This window comes from Trichosurus vulpecula, chromosome 6 (assembly GCF_011100635.1).
Source record: "Trichosurus vulpecula isolate mTriVul1 chromosome 6, mTriVul1.pri, whole genome shotgun sequence".
Taxonomy (NCBI): domain Eukaryota; kingdom Metazoa; phylum Chordata; class Mammalia; order Diprotodontia; family Phalangeridae; genus Trichosurus; species Trichosurus vulpecula.
Window position 1 is genome coordinate 73,733,373 of NC_050578.1, and position 18,973 is coordinate 73,752,345.

The 18,973-nt window shown below is 36.6% G+C and overlaps 1 protein-coding gene across 1 annotated transcript in view; it reads left to right on the forward strand.

Annotated features, from left to right (window-relative positions):
• ANTXR2 (ANTXR cell adhesion molecule 2) overlaps window positions 1-15,975 on the forward strand; it is a 207,572-nt gene extending 191,597 nt beyond the window's left edge. Inside the window, exon 17 of the mRNA XM_036763092.1 lies at window positions 12,357-15,975. Within this exon, the coding sequence (XP_036618987.1) occupies window positions 12,357-12,395 (39 nt within the window). The 3' untranslated portion in view covers window positions 12,396-15,975. The remainder of the gene's footprint in view (window positions 1-12,356) is intronic.
• Window positions 15,976-18,973: the final 2,998 nt, after the last annotated feature.

Genomic DNA, 18,973 nt, shown 5'->3' on the forward strand with positions numbered 1-18,973 from the left:
TAGCTAGGAAGGGTCTTATCTAGGTTTCAAAAAGTAGTCTTCCTAACTCCAAGTTCAATGTTCTATCCACAGAACTATGTCAGCAGTTGAGGAAATAAAAATTATATGGCTAGAAGCCAGGATTTGAACTCATGTTTTTGACTCCAAAGTCAATGCTCAAGAGTTTGCATTTGGTATGATAGTGATTTTATGAGTTCCTAAGTAGAAAAGTGACATGATTTAAAAAAAAATTAAAAAGTACTTAAGATTATTCAAGGAGCTACACAGAGGATGATATGACCACAGACAAAAGTCAAATATAGGTGACTTACAATGATGTATGCATAAGGTAATCATAATTTCGATTGGGGTGATGTGTATGAACATGGAAAGGAATGGAGAGGAATTTAGTAGCCAATTTGGTGCAAATTTTGTGAGCAAAATTTTGAATGCAGCTGTTGGCAAGATAACAAATTTTTCATTTATTCTAAGCATTATATAGATACTGAACTAGAGGGGGAATAAAAGTACAGTGGCCACATGGGTATACAGAATAGTTGATACCGTGATGATCTGGCAATAAGAAATACAAAGGGGTTTGGCTTGAGGCTTGTGAATACTGTTTAAAGATCAGCCATAGGAAGAAAAGGAAAACCAAGAGGGCACCATTACATAGAAACCAAAGAAGGAAAGAAATTTACAGAAACAGTGGTCAAAGATATCAATCAATCCAATTCAGTTCATTTTAAAGAGAAAGAGAGAGAAAGAGCTGGGAAAAGACTATTAGTTTTAGCCAAGAGTTAATCAAGGTGACCTTGGAGTAGTTGTGATGGAGAGATGGTGGCTAAAGCCCAAGTAATAGAGATTTAAAGACGATTGTTAGAAATTAAAGATAGCAGATATAGACTGTCCACTCAAGTATACTTTGAAGGGTGTAAAAGAGATGGATAATAAAGTTGAGTGAGAAGTTCTCCAATAAAGCTGAGAGAGCAAGAGACACTTCAAAGTAAAAAGGAAGGAGTTAGTAAAGGCAAAGAGGTTATTGATTTTATTTACCCAGCTCCTGATTAGTGAGGAACCCACAAGATTCATGAATAAAGGCAGAAAAAGCAAGTCTCTCCTTTTTGGAAACTTCACAATTAAGAGAGAAAATGCAATGATAAAAATGCAGTGATAGTAAGGGCGGCTTGCAATCCATTACCCTAAGTTGAGTGTGGAGGAAAAGTAGTCTTTAAGGACCGAGGTGCTTATGGCTACTTTTCAGTCTCATGCAATTCTACTAAAAATATCCCGGAATACTAGGAGCTGAATCTAAGAGATTGGGACTATTTCTTTATAAACAATGAGGTCTAGTAGGGTGAACTCTATTTCTTATTCTGAAAGATTGTTCTTTGTTCTTCTATGACTCCCTGAAAGTTTTACATTATCAACAAATCCATTCTTTGCTTAGGCCTTTTCAAAAATTATAACCAAGTCCAAACTTATGAGCTAGTTCAGCGTTTTTTTCTTCACAGAATTATTTCTATTAACCATTAATTAATCACTTCCTGTGTCGTTATAGAATACAATCTCCTTTTCTCAAGATGATTTTGACACATTTGTAAGTTATTATATCTGTACTTATAAAAGCATTTCCTATTAATGTATGACCTCCCAGCATGACATGCTTACATCAAAAAAGTCACTGTACTCTGTGAGCAAAGCAGAATTGCAGTAGTTGAGAAGAAATACGAGATGTGCAAATTTAGAAACATCTCCACTCTAAATGTTCATATGGACAATTTGTGACCAACCTGTGGTAGAGCTTTCTGATTTTATATTGTTCTGATTGGCCACAGTTAGACACACTTTCCTTGACCCTAACATAATGATGTCATTTTGGTCCCCTTCGAGCATGAAGGACAACAACCAACCAAGCACAACTTCCAAATTAATGCAAACAAAAAAAGCAGACTTCTGAGTTATAACCAGTTTGATTTAAAGTAGAAGAAACTCTGCATTCAGAAGCCTTTAGACAATCACTTTCAGTCTTTTGACTGCCTCTTCGATGAAATGTGAATAAATACCTGCCAAAAGATGGGAGATTGGGCAAGGTGAACTATTGAAATTCTATGGTTTCTGACATTTTCTTCTCATTTTCTCTTCTTTTTAAATTAAAAATAAAGCACATGAACTTTGAATAGAGATGAATTCTAGTCCAACTCCATAATTTGCAGCTGAGGAAACTAAGAAGGTAAGAAATTAAGTGACACGCAGGAAGGGATTTGAACCCAGGTCCTCTGAATATGAATCTGCTACTTTTTCTACTATACCAATATCCTTTAGAGGCAGCTACGCATATTCAGTCGATAGAGTGCTGGGTCTAGAGTCAGGAAGACTCAAATTCAAATTTAGTTTCAAAAACTTACTAGCTATTTGACCCTAGGAAATTTACTTAACCTCTACTTGTCTCAGTATCCTCAACTCAAAAACAGGCATAATAATAGCACCTACCTCCCAGGGTTGTGAGGATCAAATGAGATAATTTTTTTTGTTGATACATTTATTGTTTTAATTAAGAGACATTTATTGAGTACCTACTATATACAAAACATTGTGCTTAGTCCTGGAGGAGAGTCAAAATTAAATAAAACATATTCCGTATTCTAGTATTACAGAGAGTAGAGGCAACTAGTAAAACAATGGTTAGAATGTGAGCCTGTAGTCAGAAAGACCTGAGTTCAAATTTGATCTCAGATATTTACTAATTCTGTCACCCTTAGAAAGTCACTTCACTTTCTGCCTTCCTCAGTATTTTTTTTTCAACTATAAAATGAGGATAATAACAACACCTATCTCACAGTGTTGGGAATATCAAATGAGATTATATCTGTAAAGCATTTAGTGCAGTGTCTGGCACATACTAAGTACTTTAATGAATGCCTTTTCCCCCTTTTCTTCCCCCTTCCACCCAAAGCATATAAACAATGTATATCTAAAAGTAATGCAAAATAAAAGAAAATTTGCTGAGAACGAAATCATTCCCAGCTATGAGGATCAAGAAAAATTCCTGGAAAAGGTAGCATTTGAAGGAGCCATGAAAAGTCATATAATGAGTCAAGAATGGGAAGGAGGATTCCTGCCCCCCATAGGTAATAACCTATGTATCACAATACCATCCATGATATGTTAACATAGTCAGTATAACCAGGATTATTCTGGTCAATTTAAGCTATGTCACATTGTAGGGAATTTCTGCTTCCATAGAGGCATTTCCATAAAGGGTGGATTAGGCTAGAATTTCTAAAGGCATCCTGGCTAGATTTGCAAGGGCTTTCCATTTTTTAATGATTTTTTAAAAATTTGATATTTTTTAGTTTTCAGCATTGGTTTCCACAAGATTTTGAGTCACAAATTTTCTCCCCATTTCCACCCTCCCCCCCACTCCAAGATGGCATATATTCTGATTGCCCTGTTCCCCAGTCAGCCCTCCCTTCTCTCACCCCTCTTCCCCTCCCCCCCATGCCTTTTCCCCCCACCTTCGCATAGGGCCAGATAGATTTCTGTGCCCCATTGCCTGTATATCTTATTTCCCTGTTGCATGCAAAAAAACAACCTTTTTTTTTAGCATCTGCTTTTAAAACTTTTGAGTTACAAATTCTCTCCCCTCTTCCCTCCCCACCTATTCTCCCTAAGAAGGCAAGCAATTCAACATAGGCCACACATGTGTCATGCAAAACAGTCCCATAAATAGTCATGTTGTGAAAGACTATATTTCCCTCCCTCCTATTGTGTCCCCCTTTATTCAACTTTCTCCCTTGACCCTGTCCCTTTTCAATAGTGTTTGTTTTGATTACTTCTTCCCCCTATCTGCCGTCCCTTCTGTTGTCCCTTTTTTTTATCCCATTCCCCCTACTTTCATGTGGGGTAAGATACCCAATTGAGTGTGTATGGTATTGCCTCCTCAAGTCAAATCCAATGGGAGCAAGATTCATTCATTCCTCCTCACCTGCCCCCTCTTGCCTTTCAATGAACTGCTTTTTTTGCCCCTTTTATATGAGATAATTTACCACATTCTATCTCTTCCTTTCTCCCTCTCTCAATATATTCCTCTCTCATCCATTAATTTGATTTAATTTTTTTAGATATCATCCCTTCATATTCAACTCATCCTGTGCCCTCTGTCTATGTCTATCTATATTCCCTTCAACTACCCTAATACTGAGAAAGGTCTCATGAATTACACACATCATCTTTCCATGTAGGGATGTAAGCAAAACAGTTCAAGTTTAGTAAGTCCCTTATGATTTTTCTTTCTTGTTTACCTTTTCATGCCTCACTTAATTCTTGTGTTTGAAAGTCAAATTTTCTATTCAGCTCTGGTCTTTTCACTGAGAAAGCTTGAAAGTCCTCTATTTTATTGAAAATCCATATTTTGCCTTGGAACATTATACTCAGTTTTGCTGGGTAGGTGATTCTTGGTTTCAATACCAACTCCTTTGACCTCCAGAATATCATATTCCAAGCACTTTGATCCCTTAATGTTGAAGCTTCTAGATCTTGTGTTATCCTGATTGTGTTTGTTTCTTTCTGGCTGCCTGCAGTAATTTCTTCTTGACCTGGGAATTCTGGAATTTGGTGATAATATTCCTAGGCGTTTTCTTTTTGGGATCTTTTTCAAGAGGTGATCAGTGGATTCTTTCAATTTCTATTTTACCCTCTGGCTCTAGAATATCAGGGCAATTTTCCTTGATAATTTCTTGAAAGATGGTGTCTATGGTCTTTTTTTGATCATGGCTTTCAGGTAGTCCAATAATTTTTAAATTATCTCTCCTGGATCTATTTTCCAGGTCAGTGGTTTTTCCAGTGAGATATTTCACATTGTCTTCCATTTTTTCATTCCTTTGGTTCTGTTTTATAATATCTTGATTTCTCATAAACTCACTAGCTTCCACTTTCTCCAATCTAATTTTTAATGTAGTATTTTCTTCAGTGATGTTTTGGACCTCCTTTTCCATTTGGCTAATTCTGCCTTTCAAGGCATTCTTCTCCTCACTGGCTTTCTGGAGCTCTTTTGCCATTTGAGTTAGTCTATTTTTAAGGTGTTGTTTTCTTCAGCATTTTTTGGGTCTCTTTTAGCAAGTCATTGACTTGTTTTTCATGATTTTCTTGCATCGCTCTCATTTCTCTTCCCAATTTTTCCTCTACTTCTCTTACTTGCTTTTCCACATCCTTTTTGAGCTCTTCCATGGCCTGAGCCCAATTCATATTTTTCTTGAAGGCTTTTAATGTAGGCTCTTCGACTTTGTTGACTTCTTCTGGCTGTATATTTTGTTCTTCTTTGTCACCAAAAAAATATTCCAAAGTCTGAGTCTGAATCTGGGTCTGTTTTCACTGCCTTTTCATGTTCCCAGCCAATTACTTGACCCTTGAGCTTTTTGTAAGGGTATGACTGCTTCTAGAGTAGAGAGTACTTTGTCCCAAGCTTTAGGGGCCTTGTGCTGCTGTTTTCAGAGCTACTTCTACACATCAAGCTCTGCCACACCAGTGCTCCTCCTCCCCCAAGAACCTCCAACCCAGACCATGACTCAGACCAAGCATGTTCTGCACTCCTGCTCTGATCTGCTGCTGAATTTCTCCCACCAGGTGGGCCTGGGGCCAGAAGCAACTGCAGCTGGAAGCAGCCACAGAGCTGCACCTCTTTTGTGCCCCCAGGCCTGGGGCTGTCCACACACTCCTTTCACTCAATTCTAGCAGTTCTACCCACTAACCTTCTCTGTTGTCTTTGGCATTTGTGGGTTGAGAAGTCTGGTGAGTGCCACAGCTCACTGATTCAGGGTGCTATGCCTGTTCTGCCCAGCTTTCAGTCTGGTTGGTCCTGGCGTGGCCCAGGCTGGGCTGTGCTTCGCTCTGCTCCCAGCTCCATGAGATAGACCCTTCCCCGTGACCATCCAGGCTTTTCTGGGCTGGAGCTGTGCTTCCCTCTGTTATTTTGTGGTTTCTGAAGCTCTAGAATTTGTTCAGAGCCATTTTTACAGGTGTTTGGAGGGGGACCTGAGGTAGAGCTCAAGCAAGTCCCTGCTTTCCAGCCACCATCTCTTGGCTCCACCCTCGATAATGTTTTTTTTTTTTAAATGCTTGGCACAAGGTCCGGCATATAGTAGTTATTTGATAATTGCTTATTTCCTTCTTTCTTCCTACTTAAAACTATTTTTACTTGTTTTGGGAAAAAATAAAATTAATAAGTAAATTAACTTTAAGGCAATAGATCTAAACTGGAAATGTTTAGACCCAGTGATAAATTCATATCAGTGATAAGTACTCTACCAAACCTTAGAGAGACTTGTCAATAGAAGATTGGGCACCAAATTATTTTGGCTGTGGTAATTCCTGAGAATATCTACTCAGGCATGGAGTTTGTATCCACATGGATGAAATCTCTGATATTTTAAAGTGTTGTAGTAATTTCTAAGTGTTCATCATTAAAATAACATTTTAAACAGTAAGGTCTCATTAATTTATGGGTTTAATATAAGAAAGTAAAACTTGATTAAATGAAATCCTAATTTCAAAACATGGGTAGAGTCTCCTTTTGTCATGTGTTTGGAGCCTGTGGTACTACAGTATGCTTTCCCAAACCAGATTTGTGCATCTGAAAAGAATCCTAAGCTATCAGCACTTTTGAAATATGGTGAATTGATCTGCAAACTCTTAAATAGCCGTTCTTCCTTATATATGGTCATTCACAAAGCACTTTACCTAGGTAGTTCACATTTTATCTCCAGCTGCAGATGAGCTCTCTTCAGATCTTGGATTTTGAGTAATAACCATAAAAAACAACAAAATTTTTAAGTGCCTGCTACATCTAAGGTGGTACATCAGCTGCTTCTAATGGACTTAAAAACAGTTTGATGTTGTAAGGAGAAAATATGTTCCTGTAATCTCAAGTACTATTAGTTTTCTTAGTAAGAAAGTTCTAAATTAATGAAGCCTTGTTAATTAGATATTATTGTACTATAAAAATCACCCCTACTTTAAAAAAGTCTTTATGTATCTCTATAGTTAGATCTTTTGCTTTAAACATCTGAAATGCTGAATTTCCAAGAAAATTGATACAAGAGATAAGACTTGCTTTTGAATTCATTTTATTGAAATAATGCTAATTTTCCAAAGTAAAATCATAACTCATTTTTCAGTTGATGTAGTCCGAAGCCACTGATTTGGTCCAGTTTTATTCAGACTATATGTTTGTATTGTTAAGTTTTATGACTCATTGAATTACAGGGTATGATATGTCTGAATTCAGATTGACTGTATTGATTAAGAAGCTAACCTAACTGACAGTATGAGAGTGAAATACTGGTGTTCTTGGGTTCTTTACTAGGGAATCCTTTTATGTCATGAATAATTAAAGAAAAAAATAAATCAAAGCCAAGGATGAGAAGGTAGCAGCCAGTGGCTCAGTGGAAATAGCACTGGGCTTGGAGGCAAGCAGACTTGAGTTAAAATCTGGCCTCAGATACTTACTAGCTGTGTGACCCTGGATAAATCACTTAACCTCTGTTTGCCTTAATCTACTGAAGAAGAAAATGGCCAAACACTTCAGTATCTTACCCAAGAAAACCCCATAGACAGTATGGTCCATAGGGTCATGAAAAGTCGTTCAATACTGAAAAATAATAACACCAAAGATGAGAAAATGTTTTCTCATAGCTTTTTGGTTTTTTGTTTCCTGAATAGGTTTTGGACCTGTCACATCTTTGCTATAGGGAGTCACCATCTAATGAAACTTCCTCCATCTATACACAAAAGCACTTTCTCTACAACTTAGTCTAGAGTCTTAGAGATGATCTACCTCCCCGAAAGGTTAATTAACTTGCCTAGGGTCATGAAGTCATCATGTGTCAGAGGTTAGGACTTGAACCAAGTCTTCTTAGCTTGAAGTGAGTCCTCCATGTACTACTGCACACTGCTTCTCTGAATGGTTTTTATGATTAATATTCTTCTTAATGTTAATGAATTAACTCAAATAGAATTCTTCTTAGGTATGTATTGGGATAAGGATCCAAATGAAAAGTTATCGTACCAGTCACATAGCATTTCATTTATTTTAATTTTATAGCCTTTATTTCTCTTTTTTAATATTCATCTGTTGAAATTATTTAAGATGTTAGAAATCAAATTTGTTTTTTATTTGTAATATAAAAATTTTTGGACCTGATTTCTTTTATCAAGTCCTATTTTGTGTATTTTACCAGTGAATACTTTACAGATCATAAATGATTTTTATCTAGAATCACTCTAGGCTGAGTGGGAGCTGTTTATAAGGCTCCCAGGATCCAAGCCATTAGGTCTTCATTCACAGTGTACTTGTGAGATATAGTTTTGTGTCTTGGGGTGCTTAAATATTTTGATAGCTTTCATTTTTGGGAGTACATCTTCCAACCATATGGATTGCAAACTCTGCCTCCCTTCTTGTCCAACACAATTCTTATTCAGATCCCTCTGTAAATCCTTCTTACAGGATCTAGTCTATGCACTGGACACCTTTGTCTTGTGTTTTGTTGTTGTTTGTTTTTGGCTTAATTTTTATGGATGTTCCTGCAGCACTTGAGTTTTCTGTCTGTTATACTTTCCTCAATTGCATTTTCACCTTTGCTGGATGCCGTCTGTCCATTATCCTTTGGGTGATACACTATTTTGATACTTCTGAGAATATGGTGTTCAGTGATTCGGAATCATCTGCTATCACCAAAAGAATATTGATATTAAAAAATTGGGCATCTGAACATATTTTCAAGTTAAATTAAGTCCCATGTCTTCCTTTTCAATCCCACTTCATTGTCTTATCTTCAGTCCCTGTGCAAGATTTTAGGGACTAATGGTCTCACTCAGAAGGTTTCCTAGCTAACTGTGGGCTGTCATCTAGACAGTATCATTTTTTCCAAATCCACTTTGTTATCTTCTGTGTTTTCCAGTACCACATCTTTGGATGCACTATTCCAAAAGAGATAGAAAATTAGAAATTGAATGGTTACTTACCTTGGACAATTCAGATACCCAGTTGTTTTTTTCTGATCTTAAATAACCAAATTGACTCTCTATTATAGTTGTCAGATTAACCTTGTTAGTTCTCCATTCTAGTGTTCATTTTATGCAGTGAAGATACAGATTCTATGACTTTGGTTATATTTTACTTCATAAAAGTAGTATTGTCAAAAAGTGCAATTCTCACCCTCCCCAGACTTCTAATTTCCATCATAACACATTAAAGTGTAATTTTCCAAAGTGCTTCTGGGGAAAAATACTTGGTTAACTGATTTATATTATCTTAAATCCACAGGAGGAAATGAGCCAGAAAAAAATACATGCTTTATAAAGTAATTTTAGAATGAAATAAAACATGTTAAAATAAATTTTAATATGATACTCTCAATAGTTAATAGATTTCAGGACTTTAGAAAATTTTTTAAAAAATCTTTTTTCAAAAATTTCCAAAAAAAAACCTAAAATGTCAAATTCTACAAAACTGTGTTTAACTATATTTAACAAGTTTTAATGTGATGGAAGATGAACTTTCTTAGTGCTTTTCTCTTAAGATATGTTATTTTTATTTAGTTTACAAAAAACACACTTAACAAAACAACCCAAACTGGATAGAGTTATAGATTAATAAAAAAAAATATTTCCATAAATCTAGACATTATTGTTTGAGTAGTAAAAATCATGTGGAACAATTTCCCTCTCTCTGGTTTCCAGTATTTATCGGTATCGCACAGATAAAACAGAAACTATATTCGTCCCATTAAAATATTTTTGTTTATTTTTTAAAGTTCTTTCTTACTCAATGAACTTTTTGTAAATTTACACTAGAGCAGTGGTATCACACTCAAATAGAAAGGTGTCTCTTGGGTCTCCATATTGGAAAAGCACAAATTAACATTATCTAGGTTCTATTGTATTTTTATTGATTTTTAAGCATATAAAATAATTTACTTAATTATTATATTTTTATTGATTTTTAAAACATTTATAATTAATTAAACATTTCCCAATGACATTTTAAGATGGTTCAGCTGGGAGTTTCCCTACTATATGCCACCATCAAGTTACCTGTTTGCCTCTTCTATCATAGAAGGTCAAAAGAAATCCTAGCTATTTGTAGCTAGGATTAAAAAAAAATAATTAAAAAAATTCTTAGTCACTAATAATTAGAGAAATTTGAATTCAAAGCATCTCTGAGTTTCTTCCTCATACCCATTAGATTGGCAATGTTGACAAAAAGGAAAACGACAAATGTCAGAGGGGCTGTGGGGAAATAGGCACATGGATACACTGTTAGTGGAGGTATGAATTTGGTCTAGCCATTCTGGAAAGAAATTTGGAACTATGTCCCTAAGTCCCTAAGCTCTTCATACCCTTTGGCTCAGTGCGCTCACCACCAGTGGAGGCAGCTTGTAGCAACAGTGGATAGATCTCTGGGCCTGGAGCTAAGTGACTCAAGTTTAAATCCAACCTCTGGCATTTACTAGCTGTGTGACCCTGGGCAGGTCATTTAATCTCTGCTTCATTTTCTTCAACTGTAAAATAAAAAGAATAAATAGTACCTACCTCACAGGATTGTGGTAAAGATCAAATGAGATAATTGTTTTTTTAAAAATGCCTAGTAGAGGGAGTGGTGCCAAGTAGGCACTACATAAAATAAAATTATTCTTGTCCCTTCCATACTCTGGAAAGATCACAGAAAGAGAAGGGCCCATGTGTTCATTCACTTTTTTTCCCCACAAAGGTAGATGGTTATGCCAGTCTCTTTTTCATTACTGAAACACTGAGGAGACTTTGTAGTGTCCTAGGATTTGATGGACTTAGCATAATATTATGTATGAATAGAGATAGCATAGCATTCTGGATAGAGTTGGCCAACAGATCTGGGTTCAGATCCCACCCCTGCCACATATTGGCTTTGTGACCCTGGACAAGTCACTTAACCTCTCAGTGCTCTTAGGCAGGTCCCAAAGACTATACAGAAGGTGGTTACCTGCAGTGATAGATGGTGTTGCCTCATACAGGGGTTCTTGATATCAGTGACAACACTGGTCCACTCCCTATCTCTATCCCATCTGTAAACAGGAATGTTTGTTTAATCTCATCATTAGAAGGAAATCCTCTTTGGTTTAGGCTCTTTATAAGACACCTTTAATGATTCTGGGCAGTTATATCTAACAGGCATTTAAAGTGAACAGGCTTGTATCACTCACGTACATATGTTTTAATTTTGTATGTTTTATTTCATGTTTTCATTCATATTCATATGTATGACAGGCCAATGAGGGTATCCTTTGATATGCCCTTCCTTGTGACTTATATAAGGTATTAAATATGCAGTTAATATATGTAGCATTGATTTGGAAAGAATTGTTGATTTGGGAAGCTGAGAGGAGATCCTATAATCTATCCCATCCCCCTCATTTTACAAATAAGGAAATTGTGACATTGAGAGAAGCCACCTAAAACAACTAGAAATTAACTAGTGGCAGGATTGCAATTTAACCGTCATCTAAAGTAGAAAAGAGAGAACTTTGAAGACTCTTAAATGATTCACATGCAAGCGAATATGCCTTCTCTGAACTAAATGGTAAAAAATAAGCTTCAGTAGCTTAAGGCAGTCTTGATGCTAAATCAGAGCCTGCCTCACCAGATACGCTTCTGGCCTTCAGCTTGGTTGAATGACTTGGCCATCACCTATACTGTTCAGTGTAACGACTGGAAGAAACAAAAGGAGAGAAACCCATCACTAATCAGAAACACCGGGACAAAAATGTATTGAAAATGTGAAATACATGGAAAGTGCCTTTGCCAAAGTGGTATTGTGTACTAAGTGGAAGAAAATCCATCAGCAACAATGGAATATTTCCCTTCCTTCTTCCTATCTCACTCTACACATGTACCCATTAAGAAAGGCTTAAATTTTGGGTTTGAAATGCTTTATCTGTTTTATAAGCAATCTATGATGTGAAAGATATTTTTATTTCAGTTTATTGCACAGTGTACCTTTCTATAACATTATCATAGGAATTGGAATGCTTTATCTTAGACACTAAGGCAACAGGTTTAATGAAACTGACTTAGGTGAAGTTTTTTTGAGGGCAAAGAATCACATAAACTGCCACAGTTTGATACGTGGAAAATAAAAATTATTTAGGAAGGATCTTATTATTTCAGATTCTTGGAAAAATACAAACTATGGTAAATAGCTCATTACATGTTGCGAAAACAAAACAAAACCTTGAAGGTGCGTGTGTATCTGTGAGTGTGTGCAAGTGTGTGCATGTGTGGTATGTGAGTATATCTTTATTATGCTACAAAGCAATAAAACTTTCTGCTTTTTTCTTTCTCAGGGTCGATGCATAAACTTTTCCCGTGTTCAATCTCAGTAAGAAAGAAGACAGGAAAAACAGAAGGTACGAAGATGGAGCTCTGTCTCTCTACCAGTTTCCAAACAAATGAAGATCATGAAGCAATTTTTTTTCATTACTTGGAAAAGCAGCTTAATGCCTCTCAGCCTAGATTGTTCTTTGGTGATTTCTCATCTTTTCAGATTTCACAAGCCAGCCTTGCTTGCACCAAGCTGTTTCAGTCACTTGTTCCACCATCTAGGTAGGAGTCCATTACGACATAGTGGTAACCCATGATGAATGGCAGTGGAAATGAAGAGGAACATTAATTTGCAAGCAGCATTTTGACAGAAAATCCAGTATTTATATGTAAAGAGAGGGAAAGCCATAACAGAGGAAACAACATACCGTGAAGATGTTATCTACCACAAAAGAATTGGCCATGGTGTATCATTAATAGAGAAGTAAGTCTTCTCCGATGGAAACATGGCACTTGTAATTAATATAGAGAGATTGTTAGCCATAGGCAGAAGGTATGGAAGAGTCCCACCAGGCTAAGCAAATTGAAAAGTTCATTCATTGCCTTATAGCGATGTCATATCATAAAATCCTTGTGAGTCCCCTATCACAGTGTGCCTTTCGGGAAGTTTCTGACTGGAAAATCTTGTCATTTTAACACTGAGAAGTGCACATGCATGACAAAATGTAGACAGGATGCCTTAAGGTATTGGTAGCAAGGAAGACTTTGCCCTTTAGTTTTCGAAGACACCTTTCTTTCATTATGCACCCGGGACAAGAAGAAAATTAATAGAGCGTTATCCTCTAGGAAGACAGCCCCGTAACCAAAGATATCGAGCAGATTTTGAGAGACTGGTGCTTCAAGTCCTTGACACTGTGGCTGGGAGATTTTTTTCCCCTTTTTCTATTTTTAGATTTTAATAATTCTTGTATCATTTTCCTCTATAACATACCTGGCTGATCCAGGCTTATACATTAGGGTAGGTTTTTCCTTCAAATTTAAAAGAAGGGGTTGCCTTAAAGCTAGTATCTCAGGGTCCCCCCTTCAAATCTCCAAGGGCTCTTCAGCGTCACAAGCCAGCAATTCTCTTTGCATGAGAATTTCAAAGTTTAATTAATATAATTAAAGGCAACAGCAAGCAGCAGCCTGTGAAGATTTTGCTCATCTTTTTTATGCCTTTTGACATTGAATGACCTATTACTATATGCGCATTACTTGGATTTTGAGGGGCACTCTACATTGGTTTTGATTCAGCAGTCAAAAAAGACCTCCTCTCCTCAACTTATAAGCAAAATTTTCAAGAGCGTTAGCTATCACAATTCATTGACAATGTATGTATTATAATTTTTTTAGAAAAACCATCGTCATGTCACGGTGACGATGCCAAATTATGTTAGTGTGAGCAGAAACACTGTGGGGGAGGAAGAAGGGAGCAGCTGAAGAAAAAGACTCAAATGATCCAGTCACTTTTGATACTGTACTTCAGATGCAAAATGGATATTCGAGTCGAAACCTGACAAAGCGCGCCTGCTTTGATGTGAACTGGTATAGACAATGACCAGTGGCTGGGTCAGTGGGATGTCTCTCTGTGAGCAGAGAAGCTTATCAAATGACACTAAAAATAAGTTCAACAACCATCACATGGCGGGGGGAGGGCGCAGGCGAACACTTCCCGTTGGGTGGGCACGCTGCATGCGCGAGATGGAAACAGCGATGTGGAGCATCCTGTTCTCACCATCCCTTTGTGCTCATCGTGGAAATTTCAAGGGATATGAATGATTCCCTTGGTCAGTCTCCAAACTGGTGGCACTGCTCAAAGACGCCATATCTATATATCTATATGCCTATATATGGAGATATAGATATCCATCGCCTTTGCTTAAATTTCTTGCTTGAGTTTATTTCTGTCACTGGCTGAAGCCAAGCCATGTGTGCAAGTATTTCATAAATAAAAGTTTTACCTAAGCCTATCTGACAACTTTCTTTTGGTCCACTGAAGGAATGTGCCTTGTTTCAGTGCATTTAAAGTTGTATTTTGTATCTGAATGTAGTAGTGCTCTCCACGTGCGGAGGGTTGACCAGAAAAAGGATCATGTGACCTGTCCATACCTGTATAGTTATCAGCCTGTGATTTGGAGTTGTAACTGTGGTTTTAGGGTCTATCACTGTTGTCACTTCTGCCTCTTCAGTTTACCTTTGGCTGGAATGAGCCAGTCCTCACTAGATTTACTTACCAGTATACTGTCTTTTGAACTTCAGGAAGGAATGTTAGTGATGTCAATGCAAGAGGTTGATGATTCTTTGATGTTGGCTTTAAGTTTGTCTAATAATAACATGTTTATAAAATGGTGGGTGAACAATGTACATAGCCCCCACCCCAATGACAAGTGGCTTTTCATAAATTGTCATGCAAAAGGATTTTGAGCTTGATAGCACTTCCTGGAGTACTTTTTGAAGAAAAGAGGCAATAGTCTAGTCCTAGATTAAAAAAAAAAAGAAGAATTCATAAGGGCTTGAATAAAACTCTGCTTAGTGATATACCAGATATTAGAATTTCTCAGGTAATGTTTAAAATAAAAATCATACATTTTGGAAGCAGTATTCTTTCCACAAAGAGAGCACACCAAAGTAGAACAGATTAAAACCTTCTACAACATCAAAGGCTTAGGATAACAGGGATAAATCTTATGAGTATTAGAAACAAACATAGCATTACCTGGAATATAATGCATTTTAAGAACACTTTAATGGAATGTGTTTAAGAGGCTCTGTCCTAATTGGATGATTAGATATTTTCAGAACTTTTAGTCACCTCTAACATGTACAAGTCACCAAAAGCTGACAGTGATCAGGGAGAAAAATATTATTTTTAGCATACACATCATGCATGCAGTTTTCCCCTCTTAGAGGATATATTTGTAAAGATGCTCACAATTACAGTATAACTATGTCTTAAACAATCAATAAAATTCTGTATTTATTTCATGCATGAAAAAGAAGAAAATCTGCTTTATTTACTGGACATGATGTCAATCCAATGCTATTTTCTCAGCATATACCAATAAACCCATATCCATTATCCCAATTGTGTTGCATAAGGTGGTAAAAACAATTAAGTGGGAAATGACTCTTAACTTATGTGTCTACTCTGCCTAGATAGAAAGTTTTGAAGGCATCTATATATATTTCATAACAGTGTCTGTTCTTTATGGATTTAATCCATAAATATTTATCTATCTGAAAACTTTGATACTTGGAATGTTTTCCTTGAAGCATTTGGTGCTCAGAGGGAGGAAAAAAAAAACATTTGGTGCTAAGCATTGCACACTGATTCCTTTCCCCAAGTTTATTCTATTTTAAAAAAGTTATATTTTGTTTCCAATGAGATGCAGAATAAAATTTGAGGACTTCCATTAAGCAGGGAACAGCATCTGTCATCCATGGAAAGTTCCTGTTTTGGCAAAATAGACAATATGAGTTTTACAGTCTCTCCAAATGAAGATGGTAGAAAATTAAATGATTTGCTTTGATTACCCACTGTACCCTTTATCCATACATAATTTTAAGCCATAAATTATTTAATAAAGTTTTTTCTATAATAAATGTCTAGTTGTTAAGGTGTATCTATATGAATTAAAGTGTTCTGCTATCCTGTGTATCAACCAACTATCTCAACGCTCACTAGAAACAATAACGTTTTGCATAATACTGAATAAAAAGAGCTGTCAGGTTATCACTGGATGGGCAAACAACAGTGTAGGTTCAGTATTATAATTTTAAGCACGAGAATAGATAATAGAGATATGTTGCATTCATGAGTATCATACATCAAAATTTCCTCATGAATGTGTACATTGCAACGGCTAGTTTTGTTTTAACAATGCTAAATTTTACACAGCAGCAAATTGCTGTAATCCTGGCTCCTTTATTGCTGTGAAGAAATGATGGAAGGACGGAAGTACACAGAGAACTTCTTTTTTTCCCATCCATTTCTTTATCAAAGCTGTATACAATAACCCCAGTGTTTTACCTTACTGAAATATGCAAGGGGATCTGGGATTTTACCCATTTGGGAGTTCTTTCCAATGCTGCAAATCACAACCCATCCATTTCTGCCTGTCCCATGGAACTCTTGTCCATTCTTTATCATGAGTTCTCAGATTACCCACCCCAAAATCTGCCTTTCCTCAATTTCTCCTGACATTGTAAGCATGTATACCTATGGAACCTTCTACTCTGGCTTTTTAATTTGTCGTTCTTCCCTCTTGCCATATGACCACTCTATAGCTTCGTATCAAATATTTCCATTCTTACTTTCTTCCTTTACTCCTATTTTTTTTTAATCAGGCAGTCAATAAACATTTATTAAATGTCTCTCCTATGTGTCAGGTACTGTGCTAAGTACTAGGGATACAAAAAAGGAAAAAGACAGTCTCTGCTTTCAAGGAGTTCACAATTTAATGGGGAACACGACATGCAAACAAATCCACAAAAAAAGCTATACACAGCATAAATTGGACATAATCAACAAAGGGATGACACTAGAATTAAAGGGGAGTGAAAAAGGCTTCCTACAGAAAGCAGAATTTTGTCTGGGACTTAAAGGAAGCCAGGGAAGCCAGAAGGTGGAGATTACAAGGGAGAACAGTACAACATGAAAAATTGCTAGTGAAAATGCCGTTTTGAAAGTCAGAATATCTTATTTAATGAAGAGAAAGGAGAGAAGCACCACCACATTAAAAATTACATTAGTGGAAGAGCTGTTGTGTGGAAGGTGGAACCACCTCATTGTTTATATGTTGGAGTTTAGTTACTCCTACAATGCTCTTTTCCATCTCCCCCTGTGTTGATATTCATTTTAAAAATATTCAGGGATTATTATATTTTATGATTTGATGCCATATGTTAAAATGTATGGCAACATAATATTGATATTAAAGGGGTTTGCGGGGGCAGGAGGAGGGGAAGTGTCAGGTGAGTTGAGGGTCAGTATATATGCATATATACATATATATGCATTTAAATCTGCATGACCTTGTATAAGTTTATTCTTTTCCGGTGCCATTAAAATATATGGTAAATATGGAGATAAGAAGTTGATAATGATTCAGTTTGTCTTACCTTTGAACACCAGGTTTCATTTCAATATTGGGTGAGTGTGGTCTTTTGGTGAGCTATAATCATATCGTATATTGCATATTACACACAGTGTTATACAAAATAATTTCAAGATTGAAACTAAGTTGGGAAAGAAGATCAAGAAAGGCTTTGTGCTTTGACAGAGGTGATAGAGGTACATTCCAGACAGGTACGTAAGGGACCACTTGTGCAAAGACATGGAGGTGGTAGATTTGAAACTTCAGAAAACAGCTAGTGGACAAATTTCATTAGAACAGTGGATATGAAGGGAAGTAATATGAGACAAATCTGGAAAGGTAGATTGGAGTCAAATTGTGAAGAGCTTTTAATGCCAACATAAAGATTTTTCATGCAATCTGAGGGGGGAAAGGGAGCCAAAGATTTTTGAGTAGGGGAGAAAATGGTCATTGCTGAATTTTAGAAATGTCAGTTTGACAGATGAGTGAATGTCAATGCAAGTCAATTCAATGGGTGAAAGGTGGTTTGGAGAGGGTCTAGACCAGGGCTTCTTAAATGTTCTCCACTCATGACCCCTTCAGCTCTTCTTAAACTTTGGGTTGCCATGCCATGATTATGACCCATAGTTTAAGAAGCGTTGGCGAGACAAGAAATAGACCACTTGGGAAACCATTGCAGTGGTCCTCTTAAGAGGGGATAAAGGCCTTTCCTAGGATATAGGATCACAGTTCTAGAGTTGTAAAAATCTTTAGAGGATATCATGGACCACAACCTCCTATTTTAGAGATAACTGAAGGAAAGGGATTCCTCACTGGAATGTGACCATTGTTAAGATGGCATTGTATGCAAAAATCCTTTCCATTTCAGTTAAGTTTAGTAAGAACTTCAGGTATCATTAAATATGAACATATTGAATTTAAACAAAGAGATTCAGGTCATCTTTGTTTTGTGACAAAAAAAAAGTTAATTGGGGCCTCTAAATTTAAAACAAAATGTTCCACATAGTACTTAAGAAATGGGGAAAAAAGCAACTTTCCTAGTAGGGTCTTTTTGACCTTAAAAGGCCAATGGAGCTCCCCAAAGACCTGGAGTTTCACCCAGGAAATTAGGTCAGAAATAGGTGTTCAGTATTAGGGTAACCCTGAGGACCCCAGAAGTTCCATAGTCATAGATGTTGAATGCCATAGACGGGTACTGCGATGCCATGTGCCAAGATACTGAGGATGCCAAACCTTTCAAGATGCTTTATGCTATGTCACCAGAATCTTAGAACTGATAGAAAAAATATTTTCAAGTGTTAAGCAAGATTGCCAATGATAGCTTTAAACAGATGACACCTGTAAACAGAAATTCTGGTTGATTTGGAATGCTGGTTTGAAACAGGTTGACATGCTAGTTTGAAAAATGCTAGGTTGAAATGCTAGTTTGTGATTTTGTTTTTGTCATTTTAAAAACCTTGTTCTTTAGTTCCAAAAATCTCCATTAATTAAACATAGCAATGACA